We start from the raw sequence: 18,359 nt of genomic DNA on the forward strand, positions 1-18,359 counted from the left end.
ATTTTACTAGTTAGCCACTTTTTGATATCTTTTGCAGAAAATGAGATATATAGGCTCAAAGTGGACGATCCGGGTGTCGTTCTATTAGAGGTTTTACGGTATTTTTAAAGATTCTTTTTCGGTTTTTCCGAATTTTTGTCTGAAATTTCATCTTCTCGAAGATTACTGTAGATTACTCTAGGCAACGAATTTCCTTTATTGTCTATTCAAAATAATGGTGCGAGTGAACGAGTAAAAATGTCTGCGTCTCTACAGCGCTTCTACAGGTTTGGAGACTCTCTACACGTTTTTTTACTCGTTCACCCGCGCGATTATTTTGAATAGACAATAGTGGTTTTTTTTGTGTCAAACAAAATGACGTGAAAATGCAGAAAAAAGGAAATTTGTTGTCTACAGTAATCTTCATGAACACCGTTCCATAGAATTTCAGACAAAAAAACCGGAAAAATCGAAAGATTCTTCAAAAATAGCTGAAAAATCTAAAAAGGTTTAAAAATTTGCGAAAAATCGCAGAAAATGCTATTTTTCGAAGTTTTCAGTTCTGGCGGGAGTTCAAAAAAGATTCGAAAATCTTCCAAACGTTCTAAAAATAAACTTTGAAGCCATTTTTAAAGATTTTTATATGTTTTCCTACACATTTCAATACAATAAAACTGGAAAACCATGATTCCAGGCACTCCAATCCTTCCATTCCACAACGGGGAACATGCTCTAGAAGTTCACGAAGGCGAAGTGCTCTTCCAGTACGAATACCAGCAAAAAATGATGCTCCTGGCCCAATACCCAAATCAACCCCGCCAATCTACCCAACTGATGGATGAGCAATTCTATCAGCAACACGCAATGCAGCACTATCAAAATCAGATGAATCTAGACTCTCCAGCAAGTCAAAATGGAGAAACTTCTGGAAATGCAGCTAAAAATTCGAAGAGTCCCGCTGCGAATCTTCTCTTAAAACAGCTTAGTTTTATGAAGAAGAAACAGGAGTCTCCAGTGCCAAAAGCGGCTCCAGAGCCTGTGATTCCAGTTAAAAGACCGGCGAAACCGAATAAGGAGAAGGAGAGAGGCGAGAGATACATTCCAGAACCTTCTAGACGGAACAGGTACAGCTTTGTGGCCTAGAAAACCGCCAAATTAACGTTCTTCCATTTTCAGATCCGATCGTCGTGATCGCTCTCCAAAACGCTCTCTAGATAGAAGGGGAAATCGAGAGGAGCCTTCTAGAAATAACAGAAGACGTTCACGCTCCAGAAGTCTTACTTGGTCCCCGGAGAATCAGAGGAATTCCTCTTCTAGAAAAAATTATGAAGACGTGGATAGGCGGAAAGCTGGGAGATCGGAAAAGAGGAGAAGGGAAAGATCTGAGTAAGGGAATTACCGTAAAACCTGTATTAGAAGGGCATCTGTAAAGGGGCCCTTCTAATAGAGGTCTAGAGTTGTCTGTTGACCAGTTTTTGATTTTCTAGGGTTTCTAGGTCCTTCGGATTTTGGGAGTTTTTAGAATTTTTGGATTTTCAGAAATTTTTAGATTTTAGGATTTTAGAATTTTTGGATTTTCTGAATTCTGAGATTTTTGAAATTTTAGGATTCTTTGAATTTTTTGCGTTTTTAGGATTCTGAGATTATTCGAATTTTTAGGGATTTTTTTCGGAAATTTTGAGATAATTAGAAATTTGGATTTTTAGAATTTTTGGAATTTGGAATTTTTAATATTCTTACGATTTTTTAGATTTGGGATTTTAAGATATTCTTAGATTTTCAGGATTTCAGAGGTTTTTCGAATTTCCCATATTTTGGGATTGTTCAGGTTTCTTAGATTTTGAGATTTTTAGGATTTGTCGAATTTTCCGGTTTTTGGGATTTTCAGATTTTGAGACTTTTGGGATTTTTGTATTTCAAGAATTTTAGGATTTTAGGGTTTTGGAATTTTTAAAATTTTTAGTTTTTTTTTCAGAAAACTTAAAAATTGCTATTTCCGAATTTTAAATTTTTCACATATCCTTTTTTTTCAGCTCCTCTTCGGATTCCGACTTCGAACGCCATGAGCGACGTCAACGAAAGAAGGAATATCATCATCACAAATCGCGGCAATGATAATTTAATTTTTGATTTCTCTTGTTTTTTGGATTCTAAAACACATGTTTTTTTTCGGCTATTCCTATGATTTTTATGATTTTTTTTAAATCCTTAATATCCAATTTCTTGGATTCAACTCGTTTTTTACTGTCTCTTGTTCTATTCCTAATTCTATGAACATTTTCCGGGTCTCTCAATTGTCTTTTTCTTTAAATTTTCAGAAGTTATACCATCCAAATACCACTTTCTCGATATTTTTCCCAGACTAATTTTTAGACAATTTGGCAAAAATAGCTCATATTACAGATGCCACGTGGCATCGTGCTCACAAACGGATCGCCAGGCGCCGGAATGGTCTATAATATGGTGCTGATTTTTGAGGACAACTATTTGGTAAATTCTGAAATTTTTCAGAGAAATCCAAAATTTTTGAATTTCTGAAAAAAAAATTAAAAAATTTTGGTTTTTCTAAAAATCTGAGAAACCCCTTTTCAGTCAGTCCGCGACTTCAAACTGATCGCTGTCAACAAACAGAAGACCAAGAAACAGATTAAACAGACGTAAGCTTTCTCCTGGTGGCCTAGAAATTTCCTAGGCCATTGTTCTTGCAGGCCACGAGGACCCAAAGAAATCGAACGACTCGTTGATGCAGACTTGCTCTATGGACAAACGCTGGCATGGGATGAGTATGATGAGCAGAATCGGAAAGTTGAGGTTTGGGCAAGGGTTGTGCAAAAAATAGGCAAGATTTGAGCAAAAAGTGAATCAAAACTATGCGAAAATAAGGTGCAGAGAATCGGCAAGTAATGGGCAAGAAATGGACAAAAAAGTACAGTAGACAGTAGATCAATTTATGGGTAGCGCAAGTAATGGACAAGATATGGGCAAATCGAAAATGAGGTACAGAGAATAGGCAAAGGTTGGACAAATAATGGGCAAGGCTTGGGCAAGTGATGGGCAAATCTAGCAAAGATAGGCGTAATAGGCAAACTTAGGGCAAAAAATGAATCAAAACTAGGCGAGAATGAAGTACAGAGAATGGGCAAGATTTGGGCAAGCGGCAAGAATCAAAACTAGGCGAAAATAAAGTACAATTTATGGGCAAGCATAGGGCAAGAAATGGCCAAAACATTTGCAGTTCGTCTATGACTACGCCCGTGTCCAACCAGTCTACCCGTGCCGTATTAGTGAAGGAAAAACGCAACTTCTATTGCACGGCATCATGTCCAGGAATCGGAAAGTTCTATGGATGTGCAATATTTGGCCAGATTTGGAGATTCGTAAGTTTCTAGCTATAAAAAGATCCGAGACTTCGGGTTTTTAAGCCAAAAATGCTGAATTTCTACTGCAAAAAGCTCAAAATTGAGTCATTTTGATCCAAACAGTCCCCAGAAAGCTCGAAAATTCGAGTTTTTAACCCAAAAAAGTTAAAAAAAATCAATATTCCAGCATACCGAATCCAACATGACGCCCATCCAAATGTAGTCGTCAACGCCTGGGTTACTGTACAAATCGAAGCGGACCACTCGCTGACCTACGAGCTTCACTCGTTCCACGACACAGCAGATTCCTTCCAACACTGTGTAAAAGATGCGAAATGGAATGAGGGGATTCAAGGATTCCTTCAACAGCAGGTGGATCCACTGGATAACACTCCAATGGCGCCAGAATTCGTTCAACCGATCTCTGATATGCTCACTGGAATGAAGGGATATGTGCTGTCGAAAAAAATTGTGATTGCTTATGAGGAGAAGCATAAGGATGTGTGTTTTCATCGAATTGTGATCAGGGATGGAGATCGGTATCCGGCGATTGGTAAGCTGCTCGAAAAGTCGCAGAAATTAGGCCTGATGGCCATTTTTAGCTCAAAAATTAGGAAAAATTCTACCAAGTTAGCGCGCCGGAGACACACCAAACTTTAAAGGCGCATATCTCAAAAATAATGATAGCTAAAACTTTGTCAACTACAAAATTGCTCAGCATAAAGTTTTACATATTTTTTTAGTTGACAACTTCTTCCTAGCTACCGTAGTTCTGGAGCGCCTTTAAAGTTAACGCGCGCTCACGGTGTTCTAAACATTTAGCAGACCCATGAGAGACGCAGAGAAGTAGACATTGGTCTGCTAATGTTTTGAAACATTAGCAGGCCAACGTGCCAAACATTAGCAGACCACTGTCTATTTCTCTGCGTCTCTCGTGGGTCTGCTAGTGATTAAGCAGGCCAATGCGAACACTAGCAGACCAACGAGACGCAGAGAAAGAGAGAGAGAAAGAGAGCGCATGGGTCTGCTAAATATTTAGCAGGCCCAAATTCCACCTTTCCGAACAATAACATCCCAAAGAGACGCAGAGAAAGAGATAGAGCGCATGGGTCTGCTAGCTATTTAGCAGGCCAATGCCTACTTCTCTGCGTCTCTCGTGGGTCTGCTAATCATTTAGCCTAAGATGGACCAAACTTTGAATGCGCATATCTGAAGAAGGAGAAAAGCCATCAAAATTTTGTCAACTACAATATTGCTCAGCATAGAATGTTACATATTTTTGTATTTTACAAATTTCTGCTAACTACCGTAGTTTGCGAGATATGCGCCTTGAAAATTTGTTTTCCAGGAACATATGTGACATTCAAAGCCGACCGTCTGGACTATCTCAATATTTATGCTATCAAAGAAGTCACCCCGGCAGGTGGAGAGTCAAATTTGCCGGTGACCAAAAACGGATTGGTAAGGGATGTTTTTGCGATTTTTGCGCTTAAAGATGCCAATTTGAAACCTTAAATTCGAGATTTTTAGACCGAAAATTGACTTTTTTAGGTTTAAAACTGACATTTTCCGTTTTTTTTTTCGAACATTTTGAATTTCCAGGTCCAAGTAAGCATCTCCAAAACCGACCACGATGGTTTCTACTATGCAAAAGCCTTGAAATGCTACGTGGATGACCCAGAGAATCATTTGGAGGCGTGGCTTATCTCGAAGTACAGTAATAGCACTCTTCGTGTTGGAATCACAGCTGCTGAGCCATCGGCAAAAGGAAATCCGCGTTTTGTGGTTGGAGAAATTACGGATGGACGGCTTCAGAAGATTGAGGAATTTAAGAAGAGTGACGAATACAGATTGAAGGATGAGCCGGGAATTGTGGTGGATTTCGTGGGAACTATTCATGCGCCGCGGTTGCCCAAAAGCAATTTTAGGTATTTTTGGACCTGAAAATGTCGATTTCGGGTCTTAGAATAACGAATTTGAATCTTAAAATAACAAGTGTATACCTTAAAACTTAGAAATTCGGTTCCAAAAATTTCAATTTTGGATCTTGAAAATAGCAAATTTCAGTCTCGAAAATAGTAAATCTTGACAATAAAATGTTTTTGGACCTTGAAATAACTAGTTTGGGCCTGAAAATGTCAAGTTTTGATTCCAAAAATGCGATCTATCGGTTCTAAAAATGCCAAATTTGAACCTTAGAATGTCAAATTTCAACCTTAAAATGACAAATTCAGACCTGAAAATAGCAAATTTGGACTTTAAAATGTCATATACCAGACCGGAAAATAGCAACTTTGGATTCAAAAAATTTCATTTTTTGGACTCTAAAATGCGATTTTGGACCTTAAAATGGCAAATTTGAACCCAAAAATGCGATTTTCGATTCTAAAAATACTAAATTTAGACTTGAAAAATGGCAACTTGGGAAAAAAAATTTTTATACCTTAAAATCTCAAATTTGGATCTTAAAAATGACAAATTTCCACTTGAAAATGCCAAGTTTAGATCTTAAAATAGCAAGTTTAGTGCTTAAAAATGAAAAATTCAGACCTGAAAATAGCAATTTTGGACCTCAAAATAGCAAATTTGGATCTTAAAATTGTCTGAAAAATCTGAAACTTCCAGAATCTCCGCAATCCAACGTGAATTCTTTCCACCGGGCACCCAGATCTTCTTCTCCGCAAAACGTGCCTCTCGTCGTTGGACCATCGAATCCATTAGAGTCAACGAGAGAACGCCAACAATTCGAGCAGTGATTGTGAGAAATGTAGAAACGGAAAAGGCGGCGGTGAGAAATTGAAAATTCTCTTGAAAATTCGATTTTTGGCTCTATCAGAAGCTTCAAAATGAGCCTAAATTCGCAAAAATTGGCTCCCAGCACGAAAAGTACAGTAATCCGAAAATCAAGCGGAACCTAGTCCTGTTTAAGCTCATTTTAAGGCTCTTGACGAGCTGAGAAAGCTAAAAATCAAACAATCTAGTTTCCGGGGAAAATTGAATTTGAAAACTTTAAAATAATAAAATATCAATATTTTCGATTTTTCTTGCCTCAAGCTTTTTTTTTTGCAAAAATCCAGTTTTTTTTGCATTTTTGACCTCCGAATCGGTTTCAGCTTGGCGAGAGCTTCAAAATGAGCCTAAACACGACTAGTTTCGCTCGATGTTCGGGTCCCCGCACAAAAAGTACAGTAATCCGAAAATCAAGCGGAACCTAGTCCTGTTTAGGCTCATTTTAAAGCTCTTGACGAGCTGAGCAATGATATAAAGGTTGAGTTTCAAAATTTTGAAAAATCAGCAAGTGAAAATCCGAAATTGCCATTCTCAGATCTGGTTCCATGTCCCTCGTGCTCGTGGCTGTAAAGAGCTCCCATTCCTGCTGAACTCCCCTCAATTCGGACTCCTCCAAACCCCGAACATCTTCAGAATCCGCCGCCAACCCGATCATTTCACATTTGAGAATATATGGATCAGTCTGAACGATTGCCATCCAGGGGAAGCCATCAAGCCATTCGCAAAGTTCAAGTACGCAGCAATGGATGATATTGAAGCGATTTCTCAGGTGTCTTTTTATAATTCGAGCAGCCTTAACCCCCAAAAAGTCGTACGACTTGCAGCCAATCCCAACGGTGATCATCAATTGTGTCACACCGGACTATCCGGAGCTCAGTGATTTGGAATCGCAGAAATCGGAGGTGGAGGATGTGGATGAGGTGCTTTGGGAGCAACAGAAGTATAATGAGACAGATGTGCCCGAAGTTTATGATGCTATGGGGGAGGACCAGTATCAGAGTGAGTTCTGGTATTCGAAATTTAGAAATGAGCTCGGCGTGAGCTTCAAAATGAGCTCAAACACGACTAGGTTCCGGGGATTACTGTACTTCTGGAACCCAATTTTTGAGGCTCATCTTGCTCTCCGCGAGCTAAGCAAGCCAAAAATCGACTTTTCAAAAAAAAGTGTCAAATGTCGTCAAATAAATGTCTGGGTACGCAAACACTCTCTGGCAAGGTAGTTGACTCGCAAAAACAAAAATTCGTCTGTCGGATGCTTTTTCCTCAATTTTCAAAGCGAATTCCTCTAGAAAATTCGATTTTTTGCTTGCTCAGCTTGCGAAAAGCTTCAAAATGAGCCTAAACACGCCTAGTTTCCCTCGAAATTGGGTCCCAGCACGAAAAGTACAGTAATCCGAAAGTTGAGCGGAATCTAGTCGTGCTTAGGCTCATTTTGAAGCTCTTGACGAGCAGAGACTGATTTTAATGAAGAATATCAATTTTCAGTTTTTCTAACTTCCCCAAAAACCCCCATTTTCCAGGTCAACAAGAGAAATACAAAGGCGTCAGCGTATACCAAATGCTTCACGACCTCCAAACATCTCCAGAATGGCGTCGTAGCCCATCGGAGTGCATCGTCCAACTCATCACAGAGCACTTATCGAAATGCACCGCCTGTTCCCAGCACCAGTTCTCCTACGATTGCTATTTCAACGAATTCCTTGCCAACGTGCTTCAAATTCAACCTAATATCGCCCCTGATCTCAAACAGGACATTGTTTCGATGATCGCCACGAGAAGATATCAGAGATAATTCTATATTTTTGCCCCCTTTTCCTTTTAAATTTTATACTTTTTTTGTCTGGAAAAATTTGCCAGTTATTCTGAAAAACAAACTCGTGTAAATGAATGTTTTTCTGTGTGAAAAAATTTGGAGTGCTCAGAATTGTGGGCGGAGACAAGGGGCGGAGCCTAATTCGTTGTTTTATTGGAAACATTGCAAAATAAAAGCAAGAAAAAGCAGCAAAACTGGGGAATGAAAGAAGCAAGATTTAAATTATTCGTTGTGTAGTTTGTAGTTTGTAGTTTGTAGTCTGACATCAGAAGCATCGAAGTTAGAGAAGGCTGAAAAATAGACTTAAATTATTTGCCAGGAAAAGTGGGCGGTGCTTAAATTCTGTATTTTTTGGATTATGGGATTTTCAGAGTTTCAAAATTCATAATTTTCAGAACTTTAAAAATTGTGGGCGGAGCCTAAACTGCTAGATATTATTTTTTTTTTTGGATTTTTTAATTTTTGGTTTTTTTGGAATTTTTGAGATTTTCAGAATTTTTGAATTTTTTTCAGAAAATCCACAAATTTCCCAAAAGTGGGCGGAGTCTAAATTTTTTATTTTTTTTTTAATTTTTTGAATTTTTGTATTTTTGAAAATTTTGAGATTTTCAGAATTTCAGAATACGGAATTTTCAGAACTTTTTGTGGGTGGAGCCTGAATTTTTGATTTTTTGGATTTTTTGAATTTTGGGTTTTTTCGGATTTTCGGATTTTTTGGCTTTTTAGAATTTTTAGAATTTCAGATTTTCAGAATTTTGGAAATAAGTCACAATTCAACATTTTCAGAGTTTAGAGTTTTGCGAAAAGTCTGAAAATTAGGCTCCGCCCACTTTTCCCGTGATCTTTGGTTGGAATTTTTGGATTTTCAGAATTTTCAGAATTGTGGGCGGAGCCTAAGATTTTTGTACATATTGCAAACTAGGCTCCGCCCACTTTTAAGTTTTTTGAATTTTCAATCTTAGAGAAGGCCAAAACAAAAAAGAAAAATTTTGAATTTTCAAAAAATGCAAACGCGCTCCACCGAACTTTACCCACCTGGATCTTAAGACTTGAAAAATCTAAGCTGTCCATTTGCATAACATCTGAGAAGGAATTCAGCATCATCGTAAGCATCAAAAGTGCACGGAACAATGACATACTCGCCAGGTGGCACACGGAATCTTACAGTAACCTCTCGGGTATTCACAAATATCGTAGTCTTGGCAATGGCACGGTTTCTGGAGAAGAATTCTGAAGTCAGAGGGATTCTAGCGCCTCCAGATGCTCCGACGGAGTAGATGGATACTCCAATCGGGAGAAGATCCTTTCCTTTGGATTTCAATTCTCTTCGATACTTCTGAAGGACGGCTACGATTACAGTAACGTTTCCATCCTCTTCTATGGAAGACTGTGGGGCGGTGAAGGAGGCGGCGAATTGGGGATTCTTGGGATAGGTTGAGGGGTTGTTGTTGCATCCACCAGCTGTGCCTTTTCTGGAAAACTTTTTTGTTTTTTTTTCGGATTTTTAGGCAAATCTAAATGAATTTATCCATCGAAATCAGTCTCAGCTGATCAAGAGCTTTAAAATTATACCAAACTCGTGGTGAGACCCATAAGGCGGGATACCGTAAGCGCCTTCTGCTTGAGCCCCACCCCCCCCCCCCCAAAGGTATTTTCATGCCGAAAAGCGTTGTAACTCTTTACACCCGTTGATCCTTTCAAAATTTGAAATTTTTAAAGAAAATTATATATTCTAGTAGCTAGGAATCTGAGGAGTATTTTGATATAAAAAATCCCCCGAAAAATCTTAAACTTACTTAGAACTCCACTCTCCATCTTCCATCACCTCATGCCATTGATGCTCCTCCTCTTGAGACGTCTCCTTAGCCCTGTCCACTCCAGTCATCTCAGCAATCTCGTCGAATATCTCGGCAGTCAAATTACACAACTCCATTTGTGTGAAATTGGCGAAAAAATCGTCGAAATTCATCCAAAACTCGCCGTCCCTGGCGAACTGAACGTCGATTTGTTTCTTGGTCGCCTCGTCGATTTTCGACCATTCCATAGAGCCGTCACTCCATGCGCCGTTCCATTCCTATGGAGAACATTTAGTTTAAAAAGATTAGGAAATTTGTAAATACAGAAAGTAACCCTATAATTCCGCAATTCATCTGGTTTTCGTAGCTACCGTAGTTTTTTAGATATGCGCATTTAAAGTTGGCTCCCCTTCTTGGCCCACCAGGTGCAAGGAAGACGCGCCAACTTTAAAGGCGCATAGCTCAAAAAGGGCGATAAAAATCACAATTTTGATAACTAGAATATTGCTTAGCATAAAATTTTCAATATTTTTCTAATTCGCCCTTTTTTGCTAGCTACCGTAGTTTTTGAGATATGCGCCTTCAAAGTAGGCGCGGCTCCCCTCCTTCTGTGAGGCACATAGAAAAGGAAGCGTCGACTTTGAAGGCGCATATCTCAAAAAGGAAAATTGCAATCAAAATTTTGTCAACTAAAAAGTTGCTCAGCATTAAATGTGAAATATTTTTTTAATTGATTTTTCTTTGCAAGCTACCGTAGTTTTCGAGATATGCGCCTTTAAAGAATTGCTTTTGATGGCGAACTTTATTAGGCGCATATCTCCAAAACCGACAAAAAAAACGAATCAAATTACCTTCTCATTACCCCATGGGTTTCTTAATCTCATGAGTGTGGTGTCCTGACCGTAATAGGGAATACTGTGAATTGCAGTGATACTGTAGGCGTGTCCGCAGACAAGACCATTCCGGAGTTGAGCCTCTTTGATGTTGGCGTCGGCCTAAAAACTAGAATATTGAGTTCAATTATCTCGATTCTTAGGATAGGTATCAAAAATATGTCAACTGATAAAATGTTGCTGATAATATGATAAACATTTTATCAGTTGACAGATTTTTGATAGTAGTTATAGGAACCGAGATAATTAAGCTGAAAAAAAAACCCACATCAATAGAGCACCCAAACAACGATCCCATCTCCATTCCCTTGACCAATGCGGCCAGTACAGTAGGCTTATCACTCTTCCGTAAATCAAAGTACTCTGTGAGTCCTCCGGTGAAATCTTCCAATGCCTCTGCAGTAGTTCCCCCGTCCAAGTTCTCGTATCCACCATGAAGTTTCGCATATGCTTTTTCAACTAGGGCACTCCAGAATTCAGTGTTATCAGCTGAGTGGAGATAGTACAATTTGTTATTGACAGTTGGGAGACGGTCGTCGACAACCACGTCCACCCATTTTCCATAGTGCCAGAATTGGAAATGGAAGATTCCTGAAAAAAAGCTCTTTGGGAAAGAAGGTTGACCACAAGAGCCCACCCTATATGTGCACTTTCAGCTCAATTATCTCAACTACTGTAAGAGAGATAAGATTTCGGCAACTGATAAAACATTGCTGATAATATGATGAACATTTTATCAATACAATTTTTTTGATATCTTTAACAGGAAAGAAGATTTATGCGCTCAAAGATGAAGAGTCGGTCGACGCTTGCAGGCTGACCTCTAACTTTGAGCTCAATTATCTCGGTTGCTATAAAAGATATAAAGAATCGGTCAACTGATAAAATATTTTTGATATTATGATAAACATTTTATTAATTAAAACTTTTTTGATATCTTTTACAGAAACTGAGCTACATAGGCGCAAAGTGACGATGTCGGCAGCCGGCCGCGTAGCTCAGCTGGCAAGCGGCGACGTTTAAAATTTGAGCTCAATTATCTCGATTTCTATAAGAGATATCAAAAATATGTCAACTGATAAAATATTAATCATAATATCACTAATATTTTATCAGTTGACAAAATTTTTATACCTTTCACAGGAGCTGAGATAATTGAGCTCAAAGTATAGGTTAATATTTCTTGCTAACAATCTCACCTGCATAATTCTCGGTAAAACTCTGATTTGGTGGAACAATCCGATAGAACAGCGCATCGTACAAAGTGATATTAGCCAGCGCCGCCAACAGCCAACAATCACCCAATGCTCCCTGCTTCACATCGAATCTCGATTCCCCCTGAGTAATCAATTGAGGATTCATAATGATCTCTCCGGGACGCTTCCAGATAATCCTGTCCCTTGGTGGAGTACGGTAGTAGAGAGAAGAGTTGTTTGCTGGGAATTCAGGGTCCTCGAATAGGGTCTTGTTACGAAGACACTTTTCTCGTTCAGTCTCAAAATCAAGACCGAAATCTGAAGCTTTGGGAGTGGGATAGACAGATTCGATGGGAGATATTGGGCTGGTTGGGGTTGGGGTGGGCACTGGAGCTACTGGCTTGGATGGTGGCGCTACAGTACCTCCTGGAGCCTTTGGCTCAGCTCCTTTTCCCCCGAAATCCAACTCCGGAACAATTGGCTTGAATTTATGAACCTTCCGCTTCCCGCATTTTCCACTAATCAATTTATCCAAATAGACTTTTCCAGTATTGCCAAGATTGTTATGAAGACCTCCGAAATTGAAAAAATCGTTGCCTCGAATCGCTCCCATGATTCTTCCATTGTCCGGATTGATCCGGCCAAAATGGTGGACAAAATCGCGGACATGTTGGTCCACGACTTTTTCCATTTTTCCGGATAACATGAAATTGGTCAGCGCTTGGCCATTTCGAGGATGACGACGACGCATATGACGCATGATGTTCTTGATGTCGTGACCACCAAAGCCATCAAACAGACCTGGAACTTGCAAAGTTAATTTTTAGAATCTAGAAAACTTTTAGAATTTCCGAACTTAAAAAAAAATAATCTGGAAGTTTTCTAAACTTTTTTGAATTAGCAGACAGCCCAGCAGTCTTTAAAGGCGCATATCTCTAGAAGGAAGATAGCTATCAAAATAATACAAATTACAAAATTGCTCAACATAAAATTTCACATATTTTTGTAGTTGATCAATTTTAGCTAGCTACCGTAGTTTTTGAGTTATGCGCTTTCAAACTAGGCTCGACTCGCCCTCTCTCTTTGAGAAAAGGATGTGTTAACTTCAAAACCGCCTATCTCAAGAACCGCAAAAACTGGTACAAAATTGTTCACAGAAAATAGAGCAAATTTAATTTTACACATTTTTCTAATTGATATATTTCGGCTAGCTACCGTAGTTTTGGAGATGTGCGCCTTTAAAGTTAGCGTGCCGTTTTGCACATCATTTGAAGAGAGGGGGAAGCGTGCCAACTTTCAAAGCGCATATCTCAAAAACTGTAATAGCTAAAAAAAATGTTAATTACAAAATTGTCAGCGTAAAATTTTACACATTTTTGTAGTTGATCAATTTTAGCTAGTTACCGTACTTTTTGAGATATGCACTTTTAAATTTTTACCTTTCATCCGACACCCCAAGCCATGGTTGGCACGAGTCTTTGGCGCCTTGCTCACAGCGATTTCCTTGCCATCCGGAGCCACCTCATCCTCATCATCCTTCAGATACTCGGCATAGTTAAGCTCGAAATCTGGAAATTGTGTTTTGGAAAAAAATTTTTTTTGGAAATTTGGTTATGCCTATAACTTGGCTAGAATTAAAAATTTTCAAAATTAATTTATATTTTTGAGCTTGCCTTGTCAAGAGCTTCAAAATGAGTATAAACATGAACATGTTCCTTTAAATTAGAAAATTGGCCCTTCAAAGGCGCATAGGGGGTTCAAAAATGGAATTTAAGGAAAGTAGGTCATGATTGTACTCAATGCGGCAAATTTGAAAATTTAAGTTTCATCAAGTCAAAAATTACCTCCCGATCCTTCATCCACCATAACTTTATCATTTTTTGGGCTCTCCAATTTTTCCGAATCCTCCAAAACTACCGGACTCCCATTAATGGTCCTCACAACACGATGAAAATTTCGATTTTCGACAAAAGTCTCGGTTACAGTAACCTCATTATTACTGTAGCTGATTGTCTTCTTATAGTCCACAGTACGGGACGAAGACATTGGGGGAATAATAAAGGGTATAATTTTGATTTTATTTTTTATTTTTTATTATTTAATATTTGCTTCTTATCAGGTAGTCAGAGGAGAGCCAGTAGGAGCTAGAGCATAAAAACAAAAAATATGGCTCTTGAAAAAAAAATTTTTGCTCAAAGAGCCGGAGGAGCCAGGCACGGCTCCTTTTCTCTAGCTATACACTATTTCTCAGTGTAACTCATTTAGACGACGTCCTCTTTAAGAAATGCACTCCATAGAAATTGGAGGAGGATGAGCAGAATACAAATGGATGGGAATTGGGAGCAAAGAACATTTTTTAGGGATTCGAGAAGATTGGTAGAGGGAAATTGAATTTTCGGAACATTCTAGAAAAAAAAATCCATCAAGAAAATTGGTATTTTTTTTAAATCTAGAATTCCCATTTTCAAAAGGTTGCCATTTTTGCTCTGGGCTCCAGGGAAGTCAATCATTTTAAAATACCATGTATCATCTACTAGAAGCCAAACCAAACCGTCAACTTTGAGCTCAGTTATCTCGGTTCAAATGAGAGATATCAAAAATTTGACAACTGATAAAATGTTGGTGATATTATGATAAATATTTTATCAGTTGACCACTTTTTGATATCTCTTACAGAAAATGAGATATATGGGCTCAAAGTTGACGATTTTCATGGGCTTCTATTAGAGGGAATGTGGTAGTTTGTAATTATTGTTTTTTGGAATCTTTGGGAATATTTAAAATATTTTAAAAATAGACTAAACTTTTCCGTAAAATATTTAATTAGTCTATTAAGCCCAATCATATAAATTTCAAAACCCAAAACTCACCATCCACCGGACTCTTATAGATCTCTTGGTCCACCAGCTTTGCATGGTTGGCCATATTGGTCTAGAAATTTTTAGAATAATTTCAAAAATACCGCAAAACCTGCAATAGAAGGGCACTATCAGGTTTGAGCTCAATTATCTCGGTTCCTATGAGAGATATCAAAAATTTCTCAACTGATAAAACATTTGTGATGTTATGATAAACATTTTATCAGTTTACAGATTCCTTGTATCTTTGAGAGGAACCGAGGAAAATTGAGGGCCCTTCTATTACAGGTTTTGTGTTATTAAAAAAAAAAACAAAAACAAAAACATAGTCATAAAAATGGAGAACAAACTGTGAAAAGGAACACAACAACCTCAACTAGTCGGGGAGAGAGAGAGAAAGAGAGAGAGAGAGAGAGAGAGAGAGAGGGTTTTTTGATGAGGTGCTGATATTGATGTTTGTACGTAGGTAGTCAAAAAAGGCAGAAAACTGAGGGGGAGTTTTAAAAAAAATAATTTTGGAAATTTAGCCAATTAAATACTATAGGATAATTAACTGCAATTAAGTTTTCCAGAGTGTTAGCTAATTTTTTATCGATTAAAAATCAAAAACCGAAAAATTTCATGTCAGAAATTTCGAATCAAAAATGTCCTCGGTTCGTAATTCCGCCCTATCTTTACTAATCAATTCTCTGTGTGAGTGTGTCCGTTTGTTCCCGGGTCGCACTGGGCCAAAATGTCCCAAATTTTTCTAGATGATCCCAAATAGCAGCGAGATGATGCCCGACCGTTTCTTTTTTGAAAATTCTGTTTCTGACGTCTTCTGGAGACGTTCTTCTATTTCTGCAGGACAACGTTTAAAGAAAACCAGTCAATTTCAGCTGCCTGTCGGCGGCTACAATCTCCTGGTTATAAACATCGATTCAATCATTTGAAGTCCCTGTTTTTCAAAATTAGCTTAATTTCTCAAACATTCAAATGGAACTATGGACTTTCCTTTCAAATTGAACTGTTCTAGTACCCGGAAAACATAAAAGAGAACATAGGAGGGGTCAGACAGCCAAACAAAAAACACGAAAACCAAAAAAAAAAAAAGAAAACAGAAATGCGTGTGTGTGTGTGTGTTGGTTTAGTGGTCAGATGGAAATGAAAGAAGAAGGAATAAAAGAAAAAAGAGAAAACGAGAGATATATAGTCGTGGGGCAAGGGACCATGAGTCATGAAGAGAGAGGGGGACCATGTGATGATGAAATGAGGAATAATGGGTAATGGAAATGGAAATGACTGACAGATAAGGGGAGATTTCGAAATAAAAGGGAGAAGATGCCTGGGATATACTGATGTCATGGGGGAGGAGGGTTTCGTAAGATGAGCAATTCTCCAGAAGTGTGAGGAAAAACAGATGCCTTTAAATGAAGATGAGAAAAAATGGGTCAGTTGGAATATTGGGGGTTTTTATAAGATCAGCCCAAACGTCTTGCACATTTCTTATGTTTCTGTGCTGAAATCTCATCAAAACAGCCTAGATGTTCTAGAAGAGTCTCGTTGAAGTCCTCTTTTGGGAGGTATTTGTACCATTCGCCTTTTTGAAGGGGTAGCAGGTTTTTGACAACTTCATGGTATTTTACTGGGTTGGCCTGAAAGAAATTATGTTTTTGATGCTTGTATAGCAACCCTGGATATAGTGAAAATTTACAGTCATCTTGGATTCTCAAATCTACATTAATCCTGGCTATCAAAAATCTAGAGTGATTCTAGATTCCCGAAATCGATAGTAATCCTGGATTTCCACAATCTACAGCGATCCTGGACATCCAAAATCTACAGTATTCCATGATTTCTTAAATATACAGTAATCCTAGATTCCCAAATCTACAGTAATCCTAGACTCCCAAAATCTACAGTAACCCCAGATTCTCAAAATCTATAGTAATCCTAGATTTCCAAAATCTAAAGTAATCCTGGTTTTCTAAAAATTTACGGTAATCCTAGATTCCCAAAATCTACAGTAATCCCAGATTCAGAGATGTCAGGCTATTTTTCCCTTCCGACTTCCTACTTCCGACTTCCGACTTCCAAAAAACGCACTTTATTTCCGACTTCTAATTCTCGAATGTCGCCAACGACTTTTTGCAGAAAATCTTCGTAATTTGTCCGTTTTCGATCAGAAAAATATATAAAAAAATTGCCGAAATTACCGTGAATAACATAAAATATGGTCTGAAATAACCGTAGACATAGCTAAATTTTTTAAAGGTGGGGGGACAGGAGATTTTACGGGGGATTTTTGGGGCCAGAGTATGCATTCTACCGTGACGGTGTACAACGCTCAACGCCACTCTGCGTACAGCTGTCGTCCTCGCCTTTATGTATGCAATCGGGCGACAGCTTTCTCTTTGCCCGTGTAGTTCAGTCGGTAGCGGCGCCGCACCCTCAATCCTCGCCCCCACACGTTCAACTCCTCGATGGGCATATTTAAACGAAATTTCGAGAACATTATTTTTTTCATGTCCCCCCACCTTTAAAGTTTAATTCCGATTTCCTTATTCCGGCTTCCTACTTCCGGGCGTTTTTCACTTCCGACTTCCGACTTCCTAATTAGAAAATTTACTTCCGACTTCCGACTTCCGAGTTCCAAAATTTCACTTCCTGACAACTCTGATGTAAACCCACATTTTTCGTTTTTTTCCCAAATTTCCCCAAACCAAAAACCTGTCAGAAAGACTCCCATACAAGTGAGAAAAATGACCTTGGAAGGCCATGAAAATCTTCGATTTCTCCTTTTTTTTGCCATTCCCCCCAACCATCTGCCTTCCCTCTCTAGAAAACTTTCCGATGTGACAGAAAACAGAGAAATAGTATAGGGAATTCGAGAGACGCAGAGATGCGGCAATTTTTGGTGGGAGTGAGATGGAGATTGTCCACTTTCTTCTTCTTTTTCTATTTTCTATTTTTTTTTCTTTTCTTGAGAAGATTGGAGAAGTTTAAAAACGTCCCCTCTCATAAAAGAGGCCCTTCTAATAAAGGTTATACGGTATCTGAACTTTTTAGATTTTGGATTTTTCTTGATTTTCCCAATCTTTTTTTTTCTATTTTTTCACTATTCCAGAAAATGGAAACTCGAGAAAAGCGACCTCCAAAAAAGAACAATTCCCTGCGCGTCAAAAAGGAAACAGCTGTGAAAAAAGAAACGAGGTCTCGACACGAAAAGAAGCGAAGAGAGGAGTTTAACGAGGTGTTGAATGAGATGATGGAGTTGTTGCCGGATGATTCGATAGCTGGAAAAGTTAATAAAACGAATCAAAAACCAAGGCAACCTGATAAGTGCTTTATTATTGGGAATGCGGCGGCGATGATCAAAAAGTCCGATTATAGTGAGCTTTTTTAATTTTGAAATTTCAACAATAATATAGAACAAATTTAGAACTTCATTTTTGCAGTTGACAATTTTTTTTCTACCTACCGTAGTTTTCGAGATATGCGCCTTTAAAGTTGGCGCGCCTCCCGTCGTACGGCGCCCAGAGGGAGGGAAGAGGGGAAACTTTAAAGGCGTATATCTCTAAAACTACAATAGTTAGAAAAAAGTTGACAATTAGTAAAATTTATAAAATACAATTTTACACATTTTACTCCTTTGCAAAAGTTGTCTAGTTATTGTAGTTTTTGAGATATACGCCC

General features: G+C 38.4%; 4 protein-coding genes across 4 annotated transcripts in view; 3 read left to right on the plus strand and 1 right to left on the minus strand.

Moving 5' to 3' along the window:
• CBG15136 overlaps window positions 1-2,094 on the plus strand; it is a gene marked incomplete at both ends in the record, with an annotated part of 3,708 nt that extends 1,614 nt beyond the window's left edge. Inside the window, 3 exons of the mRNA XM_045243334.1 lie at window positions 674-1,103; window positions 1,156-1,365; window positions 2,013-2,094. Coding sequence (XP_045095672.1) covers window positions 674-1,103; window positions 1,156-1,365; window positions 2,013-2,094 — 722 coding nt within the window. The remainder of the gene's footprint in view (window positions 1-673; window positions 1,104-1,155; window positions 1,366-2,012) is intronic.
• Window positions 2,095-2,382: 288 nt separating this feature from the next.
• CBG15135 lies at window positions 2,383-7,920 on the plus strand (the record flags this gene model as incomplete). The annotated part of the gene is made up of 11 exons (XM_002642819.2): window positions 2,383-2,469; window positions 2,572-2,636; window positions 2,688-2,790; window positions 3,215-3,356; window positions 3,526-3,891; window positions 4,687-4,799; window positions 4,941-5,266; window positions 5,964-6,126; window positions 6,664-6,897; window positions 6,953-7,127; window positions 7,649-7,920. 11 exons carry the CDS (start codon window positions 2,383-2,385, stop codon window positions 7,918-7,920), a joined length of 2,046 nt encoding a protein of 681 aa, XP_002642865.2.
• Window positions 7,921-8,983: 1,063 nt separating this feature from the next.
• Window positions 8,984-14,751, minus strand: Cbr-clp-4 (the record flags this gene model as incomplete). Its single annotated transcript, XM_045243335.1, has 7 exons — window positions 8,984-9,413; window positions 9,738-10,015; window positions 10,589-10,732; window positions 10,899-11,221; window positions 11,830-12,627; window positions 13,266-13,394; window positions 14,697-14,751. The coding sequence occupies 7 exons, from the start codon at window positions 14,749-14,751 to the stop codon at window positions 8,984-8,986; spliced, it is 2,157 nt and encodes a 718-aa protein (XP_045095673.1).
• Window positions 14,752-17,793: 3,042 nt separating this feature from the next.
• Cbr-hlh-33 overlaps window positions 17,794-18,359 on the plus strand; it is a gene marked incomplete at both ends in the record, with an annotated part of 5,111 nt that continues 4,545 nt past the window's right edge. Inside the window, one exon of the mRNA XM_002642817.2 lies at window positions 17,794-18,055. Coding sequence (XP_002642863.2) covers window positions 17,794-18,055 — 262 coding nt within the window. The remainder of the gene's footprint in view (window positions 18,056-18,359) is intronic.

Source organism: Caenorhabditis briggsae (genome assembly GCF_000004555.2).
Source record: "Caenorhabditis briggsae complete genome, chrIII, whole genome shotgun sequence".
Lineage (NCBI taxonomy): Eukaryota > Metazoa > Nematoda > Chromadorea > Rhabditida > Rhabditidae > Caenorhabditis > Caenorhabditis briggsae.